At 39.2% G+C, this 17,883-nt stretch overlaps 1 protein-coding gene across 13 annotated transcripts in view; it reads right to left on the bottom strand.

Annotated features, from left to right (window-relative positions):
• nfasca (neurofascin homolog (chicken) a) overlaps positions 1-17,883 on the bottom strand; it is a 121,690-nt gene that overhangs the window by 10,807 nt on the left and 93,000 nt on the right. For 11 of the 13 annotated variants that reach the window (XR_004613979.1, XM_034586790.1, XM_034586796.1 and 8 more), the window contains 13 exons: positions 17,403-17,447; positions 15,751-15,852; positions 14,955-15,152; positions 14,638-14,708; positions 12,411-12,633; positions 12,127-12,242; positions 11,733-11,943; positions 11,202-11,324; positions 10,670-10,843; positions 9,337-9,363; positions 6,076-6,333; positions 5,289-5,411; positions 1,082-1,231 (listed from right to left, as the gene is read on the bottom strand). Coding sequence is in view for 12 of the 13 variants with exons in the window: in XM_034586790.1 (XP_034442681.1) it covers positions 1,082-1,231; positions 5,289-5,411; positions 6,076-6,333; positions 9,337-9,363; positions 10,670-10,843; positions 11,202-11,324; positions 11,733-11,943; positions 12,127-12,242; positions 12,411-12,633; positions 14,638-14,708; positions 14,955-15,152; positions 15,751-15,852; positions 17,403-17,447 (1,821 nt within the window). In the remaining variant the exon portion in view is untranslated. Of the gene's footprint in view, positions 1-1,039; positions 1,232-5,288; positions 5,412-6,075; positions 6,334-9,336; positions 9,364-10,669; positions 10,844-11,201; positions 11,325-11,732; positions 11,944-12,126; positions 12,243-12,410; positions 12,634-14,637; positions 14,709-14,954; positions 15,153-15,750; positions 15,853-17,402; positions 17,448-17,883 lie in introns of all 13 variants that reach the window. The other 2 variants (XM_034586798.1, XM_034586799.1) reach the window with 2 other exon arrangements.

The following is a 17,883-nucleotide window of genomic DNA, read 5'->3' as shown; positions in this document are numbered from 1 at the left end:
GTCAGAGCAAACAAACCAGACAATCGATTCACATTGCAAAGCACTCAACTCAGAACCAGCATTTCCCCAGCTCATATCCAAGATTCAGTTGTACACAGAATCTCATCCATAACAATAAGGCACTTATCTTCTCAGAAAAGTGTGGGAGAGACAGTTTTGGTGTGAAAGATGATTGTTACTTTCAAGACAAGATTTCAGTACAACATAAATAATGCAAATACTTTGAATGGATTAGAATAAAATAAAGACAAAGGTATTTGCAGCAGCATTTGTAACAATGTACAGATTCTTGTCAACACTGTCGTTACAATCATAAGTCTCATATGCCAGATCAGACCAAGCAGTTGTGGTGATGGCCATAGGGTCACCTTCAGCTCCAGTAGAACTGATGATTGTTGTTAACCTATCATATCCAGCAGTAGGTGGCTGCTGGGAACAGCTATTTTTACATGTTAACATCTTGTAACTAGCCTGACAACTATTAAACAAAGTAAGAAAGCAAAACAAAGTTTATTCAGGTGAACCAACTGGAACCTTAAGACACCACAGCACATTAGCTAGACTAAGATTCATCATTACTTATGTAATGTAAGGGATGTATTGACAGGACACATATTATGTTTCCCTCCATGTGTATTTTGTATATATGATTTAGTTAATGATGTCATTTGGATTATAATTTTAAATTGATATTACACATACAGTACATGAGCTGTAGTGTGTGCTGTCTCAAAATGAAGATCTTGATGCATTAAATATACTTTTTCTACCTATTATGTGCAAACGAATCAAAGAATTTACAGTAGACGTGTATTTTCTTGACATGTTAACTACATACTTATAGATAATGCTCATAAACACAAACAAGTTGAAGTTGGTGGTGCCCACATACAGAAGAGTGAAATGCCTTCTCGTAATTGACTGCAGGTTACTTTTGGAAGAACATGCATGCTGTAAAATAACAAAACCGTAAGAAGTCACCAAGCTTTTACTCGGTTGACATTTTACTACTGACAGACTTGCTCCCAGAGTAGCCCACCTGGCAGGAACGCTGGTTCCACCTAGCCTGGTGTGGTCTCACCTGCTTGGGTCTTAAAGTTGAAATAATTGCTGCTGATGCTGTTGAATTCATGGGAGTAAACCCTCAGACGGTACGCGGCACCTGCGATCAGATCCGCCACTCTAATGGGGGGCTGTTGAGTCACTCGTACTGTTCTCTCCGTGTTGTTGCCTTGGAGACACAAGAAAGAGGCCAATCACACTCCGGGGGGTGTGGCCTTCATCCCACAATAAATGCCTGTGTTTTTCTAGTTAAGGTCACAGCATCACAATGTTTTGAAGGGAGACTTTTTTCTCTGAGTGATAGCAGGGTTGGTGACGTGAATTGAGACTGATAACAATGCAGTGCCCAACCTCATCATTATGATTTATTCACCTCTGTACAGTACAGAAGCAAACACATGTTACTATTGAAATCTTCTAGTCATTACACCTAATGGATGAGAAGCAAAACTTTGAAGCTCAATTCAGCTGACATTCAGGATCATTCTCCTCTTTTATGGCTTGGAGACTATATTTAGTGACTAACTCTCCACAGAAGAGAAGAGAAGCACAAGGAGCAGGTCTTCCTGGCAAAACCACCACTTTGGTGTTCAAACATTCACACTCCTAAACTGTCTTGGGAATGGGCAGGTCTGCATCATGTTTGAACCAGATAGAATTGATTGATTTTGACTGCAGCAGAACTTCCTTGTGTAACATCAGGGGCTAAAGTGGCAAAGCATTGTTCGTCTCAATTAATCACACAGCGACTACAACCCGCGTCTTTCCTGTCGGTCATGACATGGCCAAGCTATGAGCATGACCCTGAGGTGAGAGAAGAAGGCAGCACGTGGTGGTGACATCATGCACCATGCTATCAACCATTTAACAACACTGAAGTCATCCAACAGTTTTCATTCCAATGCCATGCTATTAACTACCAGTCCTCAAACCCGCCAAACAAAATGTCAATTGTTGAAATAAGCAAAGACCTTCTTTTTCAATAATTAGTAAATGAAGTACTATGAAAATGGCCATGGCTGATATTTAGTCTTGTTATAGTGATTTTTATGTTTTCAGGTCAATGCAGAGAAGACAGCAGCCCAGGAGCTCAAAGCACTGCAACTTAAGAAAACACATGCAAATAGACACAACACAGGCAAATTCATCGTCATCAGTCTGACAACGTGTACTGCAAACAACTCAACCAAATACAGAAAAACACTGCAAATACAGATGACTAAAGTGTCTTCAGGACGAGACACAAAAAAGGGACAAAATGTTAGTTCAATTGTAAATAACATGTGCTGATGAAGAAAAGTTTGCCTGTGTTTTGTCTATTTTTATGTTTTCTTTAATGTGTTCAGTGTGTGGAGCTCTGAGGGCCACTGTACTCCAAAGTCCTTAAAGGTTTAGTGTTTATGATTGAGTGGTGAAGTTGTAAAGTTCAAGGGCAACTGAATTCTCTCTGTTGAGAATTTAACAATTGTGTGAGTGCGAGGGTATTCAAATAAATTGGTAAGTAAGTCAGAGATGTGCTACTAGATTATCTTTTTGTTTTAGAACATTCTTTTATAAAGAGAAGTTCCTTTTTTTCTAACTTGAGCCCCTGCCCCAAAAAATGTCTGTGCACGTCCCTGCCTTCAGGTCACATCTTACATGAAAGTCCTGTGTTTGGTTTGTCTGTTCTGGGGTACTAGGTGATACAAGGTGTATTTTTAGCTTGTGTAACCCAGTGGTGGATTTCGGATTTTTCTAAATCAGGTACCAATTTTATGTCCAACATTCAATATACACAACTGATTCAGTAAGTTACATATTTAGGTCATTCCTTGTTCACTGTTAGCTCTATAGCTTTGAGCAAAGCAAGATATCGGTGAATATATTTTGAAAATTACTCCTTGTCTAACCACATTGTGTACTTCAAAAAAGATTACAAAGTACAAATTCTCAACAAATTGTCATGTTCCAGTGTTAGTATTGTTGGTAAGTGACTATATTTTAAAGACTAATGACAGGATAGGGTGACTTTGGGTCCAGCTCCCCCTGGCCTCACCCCTGGATCTGCCCCTGATGTAACCATTTCAACAAATATTATTAGAAATGGCAGAGCGATAGAAGGATTTTTCTTTTTCTTGAACATATGAAGATGACTTGGAGTGAACATGAAGGAAATTAAATGTAAATAGGATGGAATATCAGATGTATTTACATACTTACATATTTAAATTTAGGAGGATATATTTACAAAATAATGGAGAATTTGAAATGAAGGCAAGTCTACAATATTTAGACTGTTTCAAATAGCAGCTTTTCAGAGTTGATACAAAATAAATGATGCTTTCAGTGAATTTTGCTAAATTTCTTGGATGATATTATGACCAAATGCTAACATAGCAATTAAATGCACAAATAATATGGGGGTTATGTTCCCCCATTATTAATGGTTAAAAAGTGGCTACAATTTTAGTTTGGGAAAGGCAATCAGTTACACAAGTCTACATGAAACAAATTACTAGAATGATGTGCAAACACTCTTGAATTACAGTCAGGAAGAAAGAGGAAGAATGAAGGGGTTAAGATGGGAAGTGGTGGTGGTGGGGAGGGTGATGGCAGGGGCTCACTGCCCCTCTTTTTTGAGTCAAAGCTTTTAGATTTGACCTTGAAGAACAAGGGATGGGTGGGAGGGATGGAGACTATTAGATCAGTCCTATCAACCCCCCCCCCCCCCCCCCCCCCAATACCCTTTCTCTTTCTATTCACATTCAGACATCATTAAGAATTTCAGCCACTGCCCAAGTACATGAATAACACATCCTTCATTCTTTCGGTCCTTAATGAAAGCTCATTGAGTGTTGAATTGGTAGAAATGGCCAGAGACTCTAAAGACAGTGGGTTGTTCAATCTCAACCAGGAAAGGAGGAATGATGTGTTTTAAATAAGCTGACTTCAAAATAAGCACCCAATCCAAAACAAGAGCAAGTGATTATAGAAGCTTGAAGATATTACTCAAACAATTCAGCAATAGCAATCCCAACAGCCCACTGACAGTGCTGATAAAACCAGAGCCATTCAAAGCCAGGCAGCATGTTGAAAGGAAACTATTGTGATGGTGGACTGCACAGGAAGTAGAGAAATGATGATGAACATTTTCTAACATCAAGAAGTGACAGAAAGAGTGCAAGAAAGACACAGATACACAGACTCCAGTATATTTCACATTTTAAGTTCAAACTGAGAAATTTATCATTAACTACCAATGTCACATCCTCAAGTAAAAAGCTGATAAAAAACAACAGGCCAATGTGACAGCAGCTGCTGCTACAGTTAAAGGTTTCGTCTTGTGAGAGATCTTCTGTTATGATAGAAGAGCTGTAAAAGCATATTTAATTAATTCTCTTTCTTTTCCCTTTCCTTTCTTGCATTCTGTTTTACCTACTCTTGCTCTGTTGCTCTGTGAGTATGACAGGAACAAGGACACATTTCAGCAAAACCCTTTAGAGGGGGGTTGGGGGGGTTAAGGCTAAGACCCTAACATTCAGGAGGTATCAAAGTCTGTATGAAAAAATGAGGTATAAATTACTGAAGCAGAATCATTCTTTAACTTTTCTGTAAAGGGACCTCTGATCATGTCAACCATGATCAAATGCTGGTAAAAGGACTGAATATGATCAGAGATGCAGGAAAAGGGAAATCTAATGTGAATTTCATAAATAAAGATGGACCGAGCAGTATTCAACCAGTGCTGTTTAAGAGAATGTTCTAGAGTCTCCTGTGAAACACACTAAACAAATCTTTGGATTGGAAGTGACAACATATAATATGAGCTCTTACAAGCATTTTAATCTTTTAAATTTTTGCATTTGGGGATAAAATGTTTGCAAATAATTATCAATTCACTCTGCAAACAGTGATGATTGCTAATTACCAAAAACTATAGCAGATGGAAACTACAATTGGTCAAATAAAATCTAATTCAATTATTTGTCATTTGAATAATTGCTTATATAAAAAAATATTGATTAGTGCAACTTTTAAATTAAAGCTGGTTTTAATTTAATAAATGTTGGATAATTTTTGAAATTTTGCCTGCTCTCTGAAAAAAGCCCTCTGTTTGCTCCTACTCTTTGTACTTAGCAAAATATTGTATCTCCACTGATATCTCACTACTATAGTTTTGGTTTACTCATTAATAAGTTCAGCGCTAGGTGTTGATAGCTCAAGGTGGGCTTGGTCTGGTTTCTTACTGTCCAGTGTGAACTCTAGCACAAACTCGCTGCTGCCGGCCGGGAAGTTGTGTCTCCAGCTGACGTTAGCGTAGTTACTGTTAGGCTCCACCGTCAGATCCCAGATCTTTTGCCCAGGGGCCACTACACAAGGGGTGACGGGGGTAAAGGGTTAAAGGTCAAAAGCAGGGGGTAAAGAGGGCACAGTTACAACAGCGTCACACAGAGCTCCAATTAGAACTATGCATGGTACTATCACTAAGGGAATGGTTGTTTAGGTTAGGATTCATGCTGAACATGGTCCTCTCAAACCCCAAGTAGAAATGTTCATGGACAGAAAATTCACCCACAGTAAAGTTCCAGAGGATTTTTCAATTCATGAAAGGTGTAATTGCAATATTTACTTTTGGTTTTGAGTGAATTCCAAAGCTAATTAAACTAGAATAATAGAATAAAATGGCGAACTGAACTTGAAATATGTAGCTCTCCTAACTACAAAGTGTAAAGGGTATACTATCCAATAACGTTACAATCATCAATGTCCATTTAATGCAAAATACATTTTGGATTCTCACTCCCTGACTCAGAGGATAGTTGCTGGCTACATCCCAATATTCTGAAGTAATTCCCCACTTTTTGTGCAGTAGGTACAGCACAGCTTATCGGAATGCAGCCCTGATGTAGTTTCCTGATTTCGTCAGGTGGGAGAAGGCAATTGTCTTATGATATTCATAAATTAAATTGCCATTCAAGATCAACTTAAACACAACAAAGACGGTTAAAACCACAATGGGGCAACAGCATGTACCCAACACATTCTGATCGGTACGCCTGGTGGTGACTAGCACAGGAGGTGTGGTGGTAGTTGTTGCCTCAGTTGCAGTGGTGGCGGTAGTAGGAGTTGTTGTAGTAGAAGGAGAAGTTGTAGCTTTAGGAGTGGTAGTAGTTGAGGTGCTAATGGTTGTAGGAGCGATGGTTGTAGGAGCCATGGTAGTAGGAGGAAGAGAAGCGAGAGGAGGAGGAGTGGGAGTGAAAGTTGAAGCCACAGAGGTGTCTGTAAGGTTGACTACAAGGGAGGAGGTGGGAGAGAACAGAGGGTTAAACAAGCCATAGGATCATCAAACAGGCAGACACACACTGACACACACACACTGACACAGATAGGAGAAAGTCAATGAAGCCCAGAGATGAAACATAGTTCCACGATTTCCCCACGAGCTGCACTTAATCAGCCTGCCCATCACATGTCACACAACACACATCACACACACTGGAATCATCATCAGTCAAGAAATGATTTCAGTTTTCACTTGAGTGTCTTTCACTTCATCTCTATTGGGATAACCCAAATATTGCATCGGCACTGTGCTGCACACACTTAGAGGCCACTGCCACCAAGAGGACAAATGATGATATTACACATCCGTCCCAATGACTCTTTGAAGAGGATGCAAATGATTAAAGCATTAAAGAATACAAATATATTGTAGAGCTCATAGCACCTTATTATTCCAATAGATCTCCTTGCTCCCTAAATACAGGAGTAGAACAGGAGGTAGAGCCTTAAGCTCCCAGGCTAAAGACTAGACTTTTTTTGTTGTCATTGCATTTACGTGGCACTCAAAAAAGTACCATTCTGTACTACTCATCATGTAACAATAGGCTATTGATGAGCCACAAAAAAATTACTTAAATTATGAAAGAATATCCCCCGGTGTCATCATTTGGTGTTACCTCTTTGATGATGATGCCATTTGGAGTTAGTGCCCTTCAGACTTGAAGGGCGAAAATGCAGTTAAGTAAAGTGCAATACTATGTTGTTTGTAGTAACTGACTTAAGAGACACGATGGCCAACCTCAGGCTCGTAAACAGCACATCATTTTCCAATGATTTCCACTTGAAAAGTTGTTCACTTTTACAGTACCTTGAAGCTGAGGTCATTTTCAGCCAGTGAAGAATCCCGCTACTGACGCAGCAACCCAAAAATCTCCCTCATACAACATGCTTGTATCATCATGCTGGATGCCAAGCATGCCCTGAAGTCACTGTGCAAGGGATAAATAAAGTGTTCCGGGGTAATGGAAACATCAGCCGCCCAAGGTTTCATGACACCTTACCTGTTGTTCCCAGTGTGTATAACTGACTCAGTGAACAAGCGATGGATAAAGATGGCAGAGTGATATGAGTGTTGAAAAAGCTCTGAAGCAAGACAATCAAGCTATTGAGTGAGCAAACAAGCCAACTGCTGATGGAATTTTGTTTGTCTGTCCTCCATGGCACACTCACCAAGTCGCATCATTCATCAAAATGTTTCCAAAGTCTTTACATTCTAGTGTAAGGAAGGGAATTTCCTTTCCACCCCACACCCATGCACACACGCACGCAAAAACACACGCCCCAAAACAGCAGCATTTTCATGACATTGTATCCAATGACAGTGAGTGAAAAAAAATATTTAAACATATAGATGTTTAAATATGTATATATTGTATATAAATATGTTGCAACACAAGACTAACTTGTGTCTCATAGCAGACAGGGGGAGTGATGCTGCGAGATTGAATCGTAAAAGTGCACCGTCACGGACAGGCTCAGAAATCAAAGGTTGAAAGTTAAGAAAAGAGCAAAGGACTTGAAGGAAGATTGTGCAGCATCTCTCAGGGTGAACTATGAAGCCCACTTAGTGGATAATGATACAAACAATTTTGAGGGTGTGAAGTATGCAATATACCCAGTGTGTTATACTGTTGCATACTGTAATTGAGCTCAATCAATGTATATCCCGTTCACTAGAAAGGATTTAGAGAGTAACCTACAGCATTTAAAACCAATGATGACCTGAGCATGGTCAGTGGGCTTATTCAGTCTCTGACAGCACATGGTAGCAGACAAACAGCAGTTTAACATAAAGAGAGATGAGGAGAAGCGGATGAGAAAAGAAAGAACAACAGTAGTTCAGTCCAAGAGTAAAAACACAGTCTGGTCTGTTCTAAGTTGGAGCTTCGACCTGTTCTCAATTTAATATAATAATCATAAAGATGATGATTTCGGGTCTTTAAGAGTCACTTGCCAGAATAATGAACACATTTACTTACAGGTTGGGTCACCTGTGATAAGTGATTATTATGTTTAATGTTTTCATTTAAGTTTAAACTCATCTAGATAGGAAGTAATCCACTAATAAATCACAAACTTAAATATTAGTTGCAGAGTTTGCTCAGCTGGATCTGTTGACAAACAGCTGACATACTAATACTATAGTATTGCAGTATAACTACTGACATTGAATGACTAAGCCCCATCATATCTTAAAGAGTTCATAGACCCTTATTATCCCAGTGGATCACTTCACTTCATAAATACAGGCTCACTTTTGGTTCCTAGAGTTTCTTAAGAGTAGAATGGGAGGTAGAGCCTTCAGCTACCAGGCTCCTCCCTTGTGGAACCAGCTTTCAGTTTGGGTTTGGGAGGCAGACACCATCTCAACTTTTAGGTTAACTTTCCTCCTTGATAAATCTTAAAGTTATTCCTGGGGAGCAGGTGACCCCTGAACCATCCCGCAGTTATGCTGCTGATTGTTGTGATGTTTTCTTCTCTTACAGTTTGAGATCATTAATAACTTACTTGTCATTATGGGGGTTGTGGCATTAACAATTGCTCTGCCACTCAATACAGTGATTACAGGGATGGTAGATTCAAGCTTTAATTGTCCCCAGATTGACACTGGAGATTTAATAAACCTAACTTCTAAATGTGCTCCAGTATGTTTACATAAACAGGTCTTATTGGTCAGACTGTATATATTAACATGGAGTCTGTGTTAAGGTTCATTTGACTAAGAGCTGGAGGGTGAAATATTTAAACCCAAAGGGATTGATACAAATGCAGCAGCTCTACTGGTGTGAGCTGCAGGGGGTGCTAGATCTAAACGACACAATAGGCGGGGGGGGGGGGGGGGGGGTGAAGGTGGACTGCACTGCTGCTGAGTGTTTAGATGGATAGAAAGACAGAGGTTGAGGGTGGGTGGGGGCGACAAGCAAACACGCTGTGCTTCTCATTCCCCATTACCTAGACCTGTAGTATCAGTAAAATTATCTGCCAACAACAAGAACAAAAGAGACGGGAGAGAAGGGAGAGGTGTCAGAGAGGACGGAAAGAGTCAACAAGAATGACTGGAAGGTCAATTCAACAGATTCTCTTGCTTACCACAATCGAACAGTTTTTTTCAGTTTGTGTTGAATCTTTTTATCTGTACTACCCTATGCCATTTAAAAACTGTTCATTATGAAGTCTGCCCAGAGTTATAGGGGACACCGTTTTTTTCAAAAGAATCAAGTCCAAAGAACAATCACATCCTATTTATTTCAGATCTACTGGAGTTGACTAGAGGTTAATTCGAATATCTCAGAGGTTGATATCTCTAAACCTGGAAGAATAAAATCAAAACTATATGGGTGGGCAGATACCACTTGAGACACCAGAGGGTCTCTGGCTGATTTTAATCAGTGTGTGTGTGTGTGTGTGTGTGTGTGTGTGTGTGTGTGTGTGTGTGTGTGTGTGTGTGTGTGTGTGTGTGTGTGTGTGTGTGAGAGAGAGCGAGCGAGCGAGAGAGAGCTGTGAAACACCAGCTCATTCTCCTCTTCTCCATTTGATGTCATACACAAAGAGACCTGTGTTTGCTTAAGGGCTACAGCCTCTCTCACTTTCTGTATATTTCTACATCGCCCTCTCTCTCACACACAGACACACACTCACACATACATACAGCCTCCAGTGATTTACAAAACAAGACTCACAATGTATGCACACTTTCTCACCAACCAAGTTCCAATGTAGGTAAATGGTTAGAGTCTGTTACAAAGTCACATGAGAAGCTGAAGATCAGTGTCCTGTTCCTTAGACAGTAAGAAAAATATATGATATATATATTTTGCCTCATCATTTAAAAATCTAAATGTAAAACAAATGAAACGCAATAGAGTGATGTGAAAGAATTAACATTTAAATGATAAATGTATTCAAAAATAATGTATATATATATGTATATACGTCTTTTGTGAGACTGTATTAGAAATTCAGGTTTTTGAATTACGTGGAGGATGTAGTTATTGCTGCTGTAAACTATCTTGCATTCTGTTACACTTCTGACTAGCCTCATTAATATAAACAGCACCACTAACATCCTCCAAAATTACCATGCAGTTGAGTCAACACTCCTCTGTAACAATTTTAATTAAGCCTGAACATTATTAATTTCTTTAAATGCAGAATTGCTGCATGAGATATCATGTTAGTTTTAGTTAGGTGTGCCTCATAATCTAATTACTTAAACCTCTGCAGTTTATAGGGATTTTGCAAATGTATATGTGTGTAATTTTATGGAAACACTCATTGGACTCACCCTCATTGGTGAAGTGTGGGGACTCCTCAGCGAAGACCTCTCCTGCTCCCACCTGTGTGAGCGCTGACAGTAAGAACTTAAAGCGGGTAGATCGATCTGGCAGGCGAAGGGTGAAGTCTGTCATATTTGGAAGAAAAGTCTCCAGCTGTTGTCGACCCACCCTGGAGCCATTGACTAAACACACACACACACACACACACACACACACACAATAAGTAAGCTTCCAGTTTTTGCCCAAACTTTCTGTGAGATCTTTTGGATCCTTTCCCAGTTCATCTACCTCACTACTGCATACTGCAGTTGTGTATGATGTAATAATAATAATGTAAGAAGCTTCAGCTTTGTTTTCACTTCCAAATTAGCAGTCAAGATAAAAGACTAATACTGGTTTAGTGAAGATCTGTGTGACCTATTCCCCTGAGATATATTACGAATATGATGAATTCCCAAACCTAAGAAAAACAAATATTTAGAGTTTTTACATCAATTCCTCGCCACTATCAGTACTTGTATGAACATTGGAGCAGCTAACCTGTTTGATATTTGAGTTGGTATCCAGTTAGAATGCCGTTTGGCTCCAAAGGTTTATCCCATTCCAAGTAGATAGTGTCAAAACTCCTCCTGTTGATCCTGAAGAATCTTGGAGCATCGGGGACTGTATATGCATACACATAAAAATTAGTAAAGAGAAGAAACAACTGACACTACTGGCACTTTTACTGGCATTAATACTCACATACTCTCTAGGTAAATAGACATCCAATTGGGTCAAAAGATATCTCAAAATGTAAAGTCCTGTAGAGGGTCCTGCTGCTATTACATTAGTGTACTAAAGACATACCAAGTGTTTGTGTGATTGGCACTGCCATACTGACTTCTAATGGTTTATGTAATTCCACTCTAGGTTTAATGGATGGAACAGGAATTTTCTGGCTAAAGTAACAAAGTCGTAAATATGGCAGAAGGTAGGATATCTACATACTGGATTCAAAATGTCCCTTAAGAAACCTATAGATATGTGATTTGTTATGAAATACACTGATTGAGCAGCTGCCATCCTCACCTCCCTCCTTGGTGGAGAACTCCACAGTGTTGCTGGGAGGGCCTTCAAAGTGTCTGTTGGCCACAACTATAAACATCTTATATTTAGAGTAGGGCACCAGGTCACTGAGGATGCCAGATGGCTCGGACGTGGTGCTGTAGATCCCTTTGGTCTTATTCTCCTTACTGACCATCAAACCTGGGACTATACTGGACTCACGCCAGTAATACAGCTGGGAGGGAGAAGAAGAAGAAGAAGAAAGGGGTTAACAGGTAAAAGGTACAGAGGGGGTGAGGAGATTAAAACAAAAGACATTTTTAGAAATAAAGAAGGGAACAAGAGAAGAAAATACCATGCAAAATTTTCTAGACCAACTCTGCAGTGAGTTTTATTACAAAAACGCAACTCTTCTCACCTTGTACTCTTTGAACTCTCCCTGGACAGAGTTTGGGTCCACAGACTTCCAGTGGATGTTTGCTTTGGTGCTGTCGACCTTTGATACCCTAAAGTCAGTGGGAGCATCTGTGGGCTCTGAACACAAAAAAAAAAATTGAATGTTTGTGCTGAGGTGTTTCTGCTGCACTAATAAAGGCTTAAAAATCAAATGTGCATCATAAAAAGCTATTTGTATAAATCAATAAATCAATGATGGTGTTGTCTGTCTTTCAAAAATATTATATCTTGTGTATATCTACTTACTGTCCTCTCCAGAGTATCCAATGACCACATTAGACTCAGGTCCTTGCCCAAACTCATTTCTGGCCTGGACTTTGATCTCATAAGGCACATAGGTTTCTGTGTTGTGGATGATATGTTTGGACCCCTCTGTGGTCACATTACTCCACTCTTCCCCCACATCCTTCCGTCTCCACCACACGTTGTATTGTAGATTTGGACCATTTCTCTCCAGATCAAGCAGTGGCTGAAGGAAAGAAAAATCTCACTGTTACTACAAACTGATTGAAGAGTAGATGCTGATGTGATACTTCTACAAATAAAAGGTATTTAATAATATAATTATGGAATAAAATTATAAAATTAGTCTGACACAGAGAGATTGCCTTTATATGGCAACAATAAAAGTTTGAACCTCCTTAAAGTTTCAGTTGTATACAGTTTATTAGTACTAATACTTCCCTGCAGTGTGATCTGCAAGTTTACCCGGAAGGGAAATTTTGTTGATTTTACAAATTGATTTTTTTTTGGGTCATAAACTGTATATAGAGATAGACGACATGACAGGTTCCAAAAGTGAAGCCAAAACATCCTGATTGCCCCCTGGTGGTTGGTCGCAGTATAGGTCATAATCGCAGCCCCCTCCATGTTATTGGATGGGAAACGGACCAAACTAAGAAATCAAAGTCAAATATATTTTTCCAAAGTTAGTTTCTGTGATTACACCCTGATGCACGTTCAAGTGTTCAAGTTTTGTTTTTAATTAATATATATGTACATTATTGATGCTATTAAAATGCTAGACTGCTGAGATTGTGATTGGTCAAGCACATGTATTGGCATTTATAACACATTTATTTACAATCAATCATCTTTTAGAAATTTCATATCGGGCCATAAATAAGTGTATGAATATGAAGTTTTACTTTTGTTTGCGTGAATTTTCTCCAGGTACTTCGGCTTCCTCCCACAGTCTAAAGACATGCAGATAAGGTTAATTGTTCTAAAAGACTCTAAATTGCCCATTGGCAAATGGTCTGTATTTTTATAGCGCTTATTTTATTCTAGATGACCACTCAAAGTGCTTTATAAGCGCTTTTCTACAATTTGGGGTTCAGTAGCTTGGCAAGGACAGCATGAGGAATGAGGAAGACTGGGATTGAACCGCCGACCTTCTTGTTAGAGGACGACCACTCTGAACGTGGCTGGTCTATTGTATTTTATGCAGCGTATGCTTCATATGCAATTAATGTCGATAAATGTTGAAAATGTCTGAACACCCTTGTGCTATCCAGAAATTAAAAAAAAACTGAAAACAGAACCAGTCAGCCTTCATAAAGCAAGACATCTTAGCCTATTATTATCATACAGATACATCCTAAAAGAATGTTCCTCTCGGTAGAGGAGTTTGGATCATTTTTCAACTGAACATGCCAGTATAGGGACAGCTTGGTGTTGTCTGTTGTGTGAGTGCCAGTCCATCCATCCATTATCTATACCGCCTATCCTTTTGAGGGTCACGGGAGGAGCTGGAGCCAATCCCAGCTGACATTGGGTCAGAAGTGGGGTGCACCCTGGACAGGTCTCCAGTGTTTCACAGGGCCAACAGAGACAATCAAGCATTCACACTCACATTCACACAGTCAATTTAGAGCTACCAAACCCCCAATCTGCATGTCTTTGGACTGTGGGAGGAAGCCAGAGTACCTGGAGAAAACATACATAAATACTCCACAAGACCAAACCAGGCTTCGAACCAGGAACCATGTTGCCATGAGGCAACAATAGTAAACACTTTACCACCACAAGTATAAGTAAAAACAAGGTAAGAAGTAGGCAGCCTGTAAAATTACAGCCCCATAGCTTTAGGCAACATAGGAAAAAGACTTCTGCTGGACAGATTCAGCTTTACTTTTATTGTAGCACTGACTTCTGTGTCTTCCTTAACAACAACAGAGTTAAAAAAAACATACCAACGTCGCATGTGTTTTATGTTGTGTGTGTGTTAAGGATCAACATATATGATTATGATATGCAGAACCAATATTCCAAAATGTGAGAAATGTAGAAAAAAAGTACATGACCTCAGTTTATTGTGTCAACTTTGTCACATTCCTTGATTTCATTTTCACATTTCCATGATCACAATAAAGAGTTTACACTTTTCTGTTTTGTATTACTATTTACAGTCAGCAGGCAGTGAGTTGAATACACTCACAGGATGTAATTTCTTGCACTGTACATGACTTACCTCCCAAGTGATCTCCATGTTGTCCTTCTTGGAGCCCCATCCTCTAAGACCTCTGGGAATTACATCTGGAGCTTGTTTTAACATAACAAAATTCACTCAGTTCCAACATCAGCTTCAACAAACCCCATTTCCAGAGATGCAGATTTATGACCTTGGGCTTTCTGGCTTGTGTTTGCAAGAATCTGTTGTGTATTCTGTCTCAGAGAAGAAGCTGGCATTTTATCATTATTATTGACAGATTTTTTAAAATAGGAATAAAAGCCCTTGATGAACAAGATCATGACTGTCCTTGATTAAGAGTGTGTCATGCTTCTCACCCGCTCCACTGGTCTTGTATCTTGGTGAGGGACGGCTAGGCTGACTCTGGCCAACTGAATTAATGGCGATGACCCTGAACTGGTAGTTGACAAATGGGGCGAGCTGCAGGATGACAGAGTTGAGGTCCCCAGGGTAAGTGGACAGGTTCTGCCACCTGCCTGGCTCCCAGCGGTCCTCCTCAAACTGGACCAAGAATTCTGCAGAGACGCACACGTGGCTTGAGAAAAGGCAGAACACTCACTGTTTAAACACTTGAAATTTGGGGCTATCAGGTTATGATGGGGTTCACAAGGTTGTCTGGGATCTCAAAGTCCCCTCCTGCACCAGTGGGGGACCACCTGCAATTTTGGCTTTATGTATTCCTGTATCGTGTAATTTCATCCCCTCTACTCTGAAATTTGTTAAAAGGCCATACCGAATGAATGAGATGCATTATACAGATTATATTTAATACCTTATTAGTAATAAACCTCATTTGTCAGATGGATTATAATTGTGGTCTGTTAAAATGTATCCAATTTGCTTGGAAATGAGAATTTCTATCCCACCATCACGTCATCATCCTTTCTTTCAGAAACTAACTTACAAACCTGTCTTTTACTCACTTGGTGTGCCTACAGGATACACTGTACTTCCATGTGAGGGCACTATGAGATAAGCTGCACTATTTACATACATAGACCTTATAGTATGCTTGTGAAAAGAGATCATTAAAGGCCATTTAACCCTTCAAATGATGTCCAGGAGAGCCCAGAAAGTACAAGTAGAGAGTATGAGGAGTGTCTGTACAAAAACCTGTGATGACACTCCTGTGATCATTTCCAGGGATCCAGGTGAGGCGAACACTGCGGGCTGCTGGGTCAGACAGATCTAGATCTATGGGAGGGTCTGGGCGGTCTGCAGAGAAACGGGGAATGATCGGATCTCAGACATGTCTAACACATAGATGCTGCAATACTGCAAAACACATCACTCATACTGTACAGTGTCATAGATTTTCATGGCCAGTCCTTGAAACTTGAGTTAAAATACACTTATTATTGGAATATTATAGGTTATTATTAGGGCTGTCAAAATTAACGCGTTAATGCAGGATGATTAATTTGTGGAATTAATTTGTACCGAGCTGGAGTTTCTGTGTCCTCCTCCACTCTGCTCTCACTTGAACTAATAAACACTCATCACTAGTTATCAGGACCTGATCAGCACATGAAGTCACTCAGTGTTTGTTTGATTCGCTCCAGAGTTTATGAGGCTGCATTTAATGAAGTGACGTGAACAGCAGGACTCAGTGTTAAAGTGACCGGAGCGACACGCAGACATGATCCGACACCATCGATTCATAACTAAACACATGATTGTGATGATTGTCATGATGTGAACGTGACTATGAACGTGAACAAGTTCATTTTCATCTGCATGAACTGAACTTGGAACTCGTTCTTTTGAAGTGTGAACTGGCTCAACACTGCTTCTACAGATGGGCTCAGATTCAGATTTCACATTCACATTTAATTGTGTAAAGCTTTGGTTGGTTGTTTGATTTAAAAAAGAAAAGAAAAAAGTTTTATTCAACCATCCTATATTTGATTTTTTTTTAAAAAGAGCAAAGGCTAAGATGCCCCAATTGTTTAGGATGAAGGTTATCTTTGAGTTTGATAAATAAAAAAATTGTGCCTATATGCCTCTGAGCAATATGATTGCTCAAAGGCATATAAAGACACAGCCAAACTTAATTATGGTGTGGTATGTTTTAGTTTGATTTTATTTAATTTTTCAATCTTAATAACTCTATCATTTGGGCTCATCATGAATAAAAATACAAATGTTAAATGTATATATCTGCCTTCTGTCATTTATCTTTGAGTTCCCATAACAATACATAGAAAATGTATTGTTAATAAAAAAAATGTAATTTTCGGGCATTTTGAAATGGTGATTAACCGTGATTGATCACAGCTACCCTGTGATTAATCTGATTAAAGATTTTAATCGTTTGACAGCCCTAGTTATTATATAACAAATGCCCAATTGCCTCCAAATCTAGAAATGTATTGAGAACAATTCGGGAAATTACACTTATATACAATGAAATGAAGAAAAATATTAAAGTCTACACTACTAATAGCATCAACAACAGACATTTTAAGACTTAATATGAGAGTCAATTATTTGACAGGATGGATTGTGGTGCATGCATTAAAAATCCATTCTGCATCAAAATAATTCCTCTCCTCAAACACAAATTGGGAAAGAATATTAATTGGCACATAAGGAAATAATATCCATTAAAACGCCCATTAAAAGTGTTTTAATATAATCATTAAAATGTAACAAAGGCACAAGTTAAGACAAGGGCAGAGGAAAGTCAGACCCTAAGAACAAAAACTAGCGTAAAGCCAGCAAAGAAAAGACAAACAAAGACTTCCACCTGAGCCATGTGTTACCTGGAGGCAAGGCACTAGAGAGTGAGGGGTTGAGGGAGGCTTCCTCTGTGGGATGGGGTCAAGGACCAGGCAGTGGATATAAAGGTTTGCATGTTAGTCTACCAGCTAATCAACAGCAAGACAGTTAACTGTTAACATGTTATTTAGAACACAATTTACTAATGTTAATTCAGATCACTTGGCAAGCAAAAGTTTTTTACAGATGAGACTTTGGCATTAAGGTCTGAGTCACAGTTGTAAGCCAAAATCATTAAAGCATATACTTTAAGAACTCAGCAGATGAGTAACCCGACAGTAATATTTTCTGAAGACAAGTCCATAATCTCAAGAAAGTACAGAGACACAAACATTTGGGTCATTTCTGAAGGATCTGTTAATCTCTCTTTATTAACCAGTTTAACAGTAATATTTGCTGAATTTGCTTTCATTTTGTTTTCGGCTTATTTCCGGGACTCTTAACCACTGCAAAGTATCACATGTC

The sequence above is a fragment of the Hippoglossus hippoglossus genome, chromosome 5 (assembly GCF_009819705.1).
Source record: "Hippoglossus hippoglossus isolate fHipHip1 chromosome 5, fHipHip1.pri, whole genome shotgun sequence".
NCBI classification, from domain to species: Eukaryota; Metazoa; Chordata; class Actinopteri; order Pleuronectiformes; family Pleuronectidae; genus Hippoglossus; species Hippoglossus hippoglossus.
This window is presented reverse-complemented; position numbering and strand designations above follow the sequence as displayed.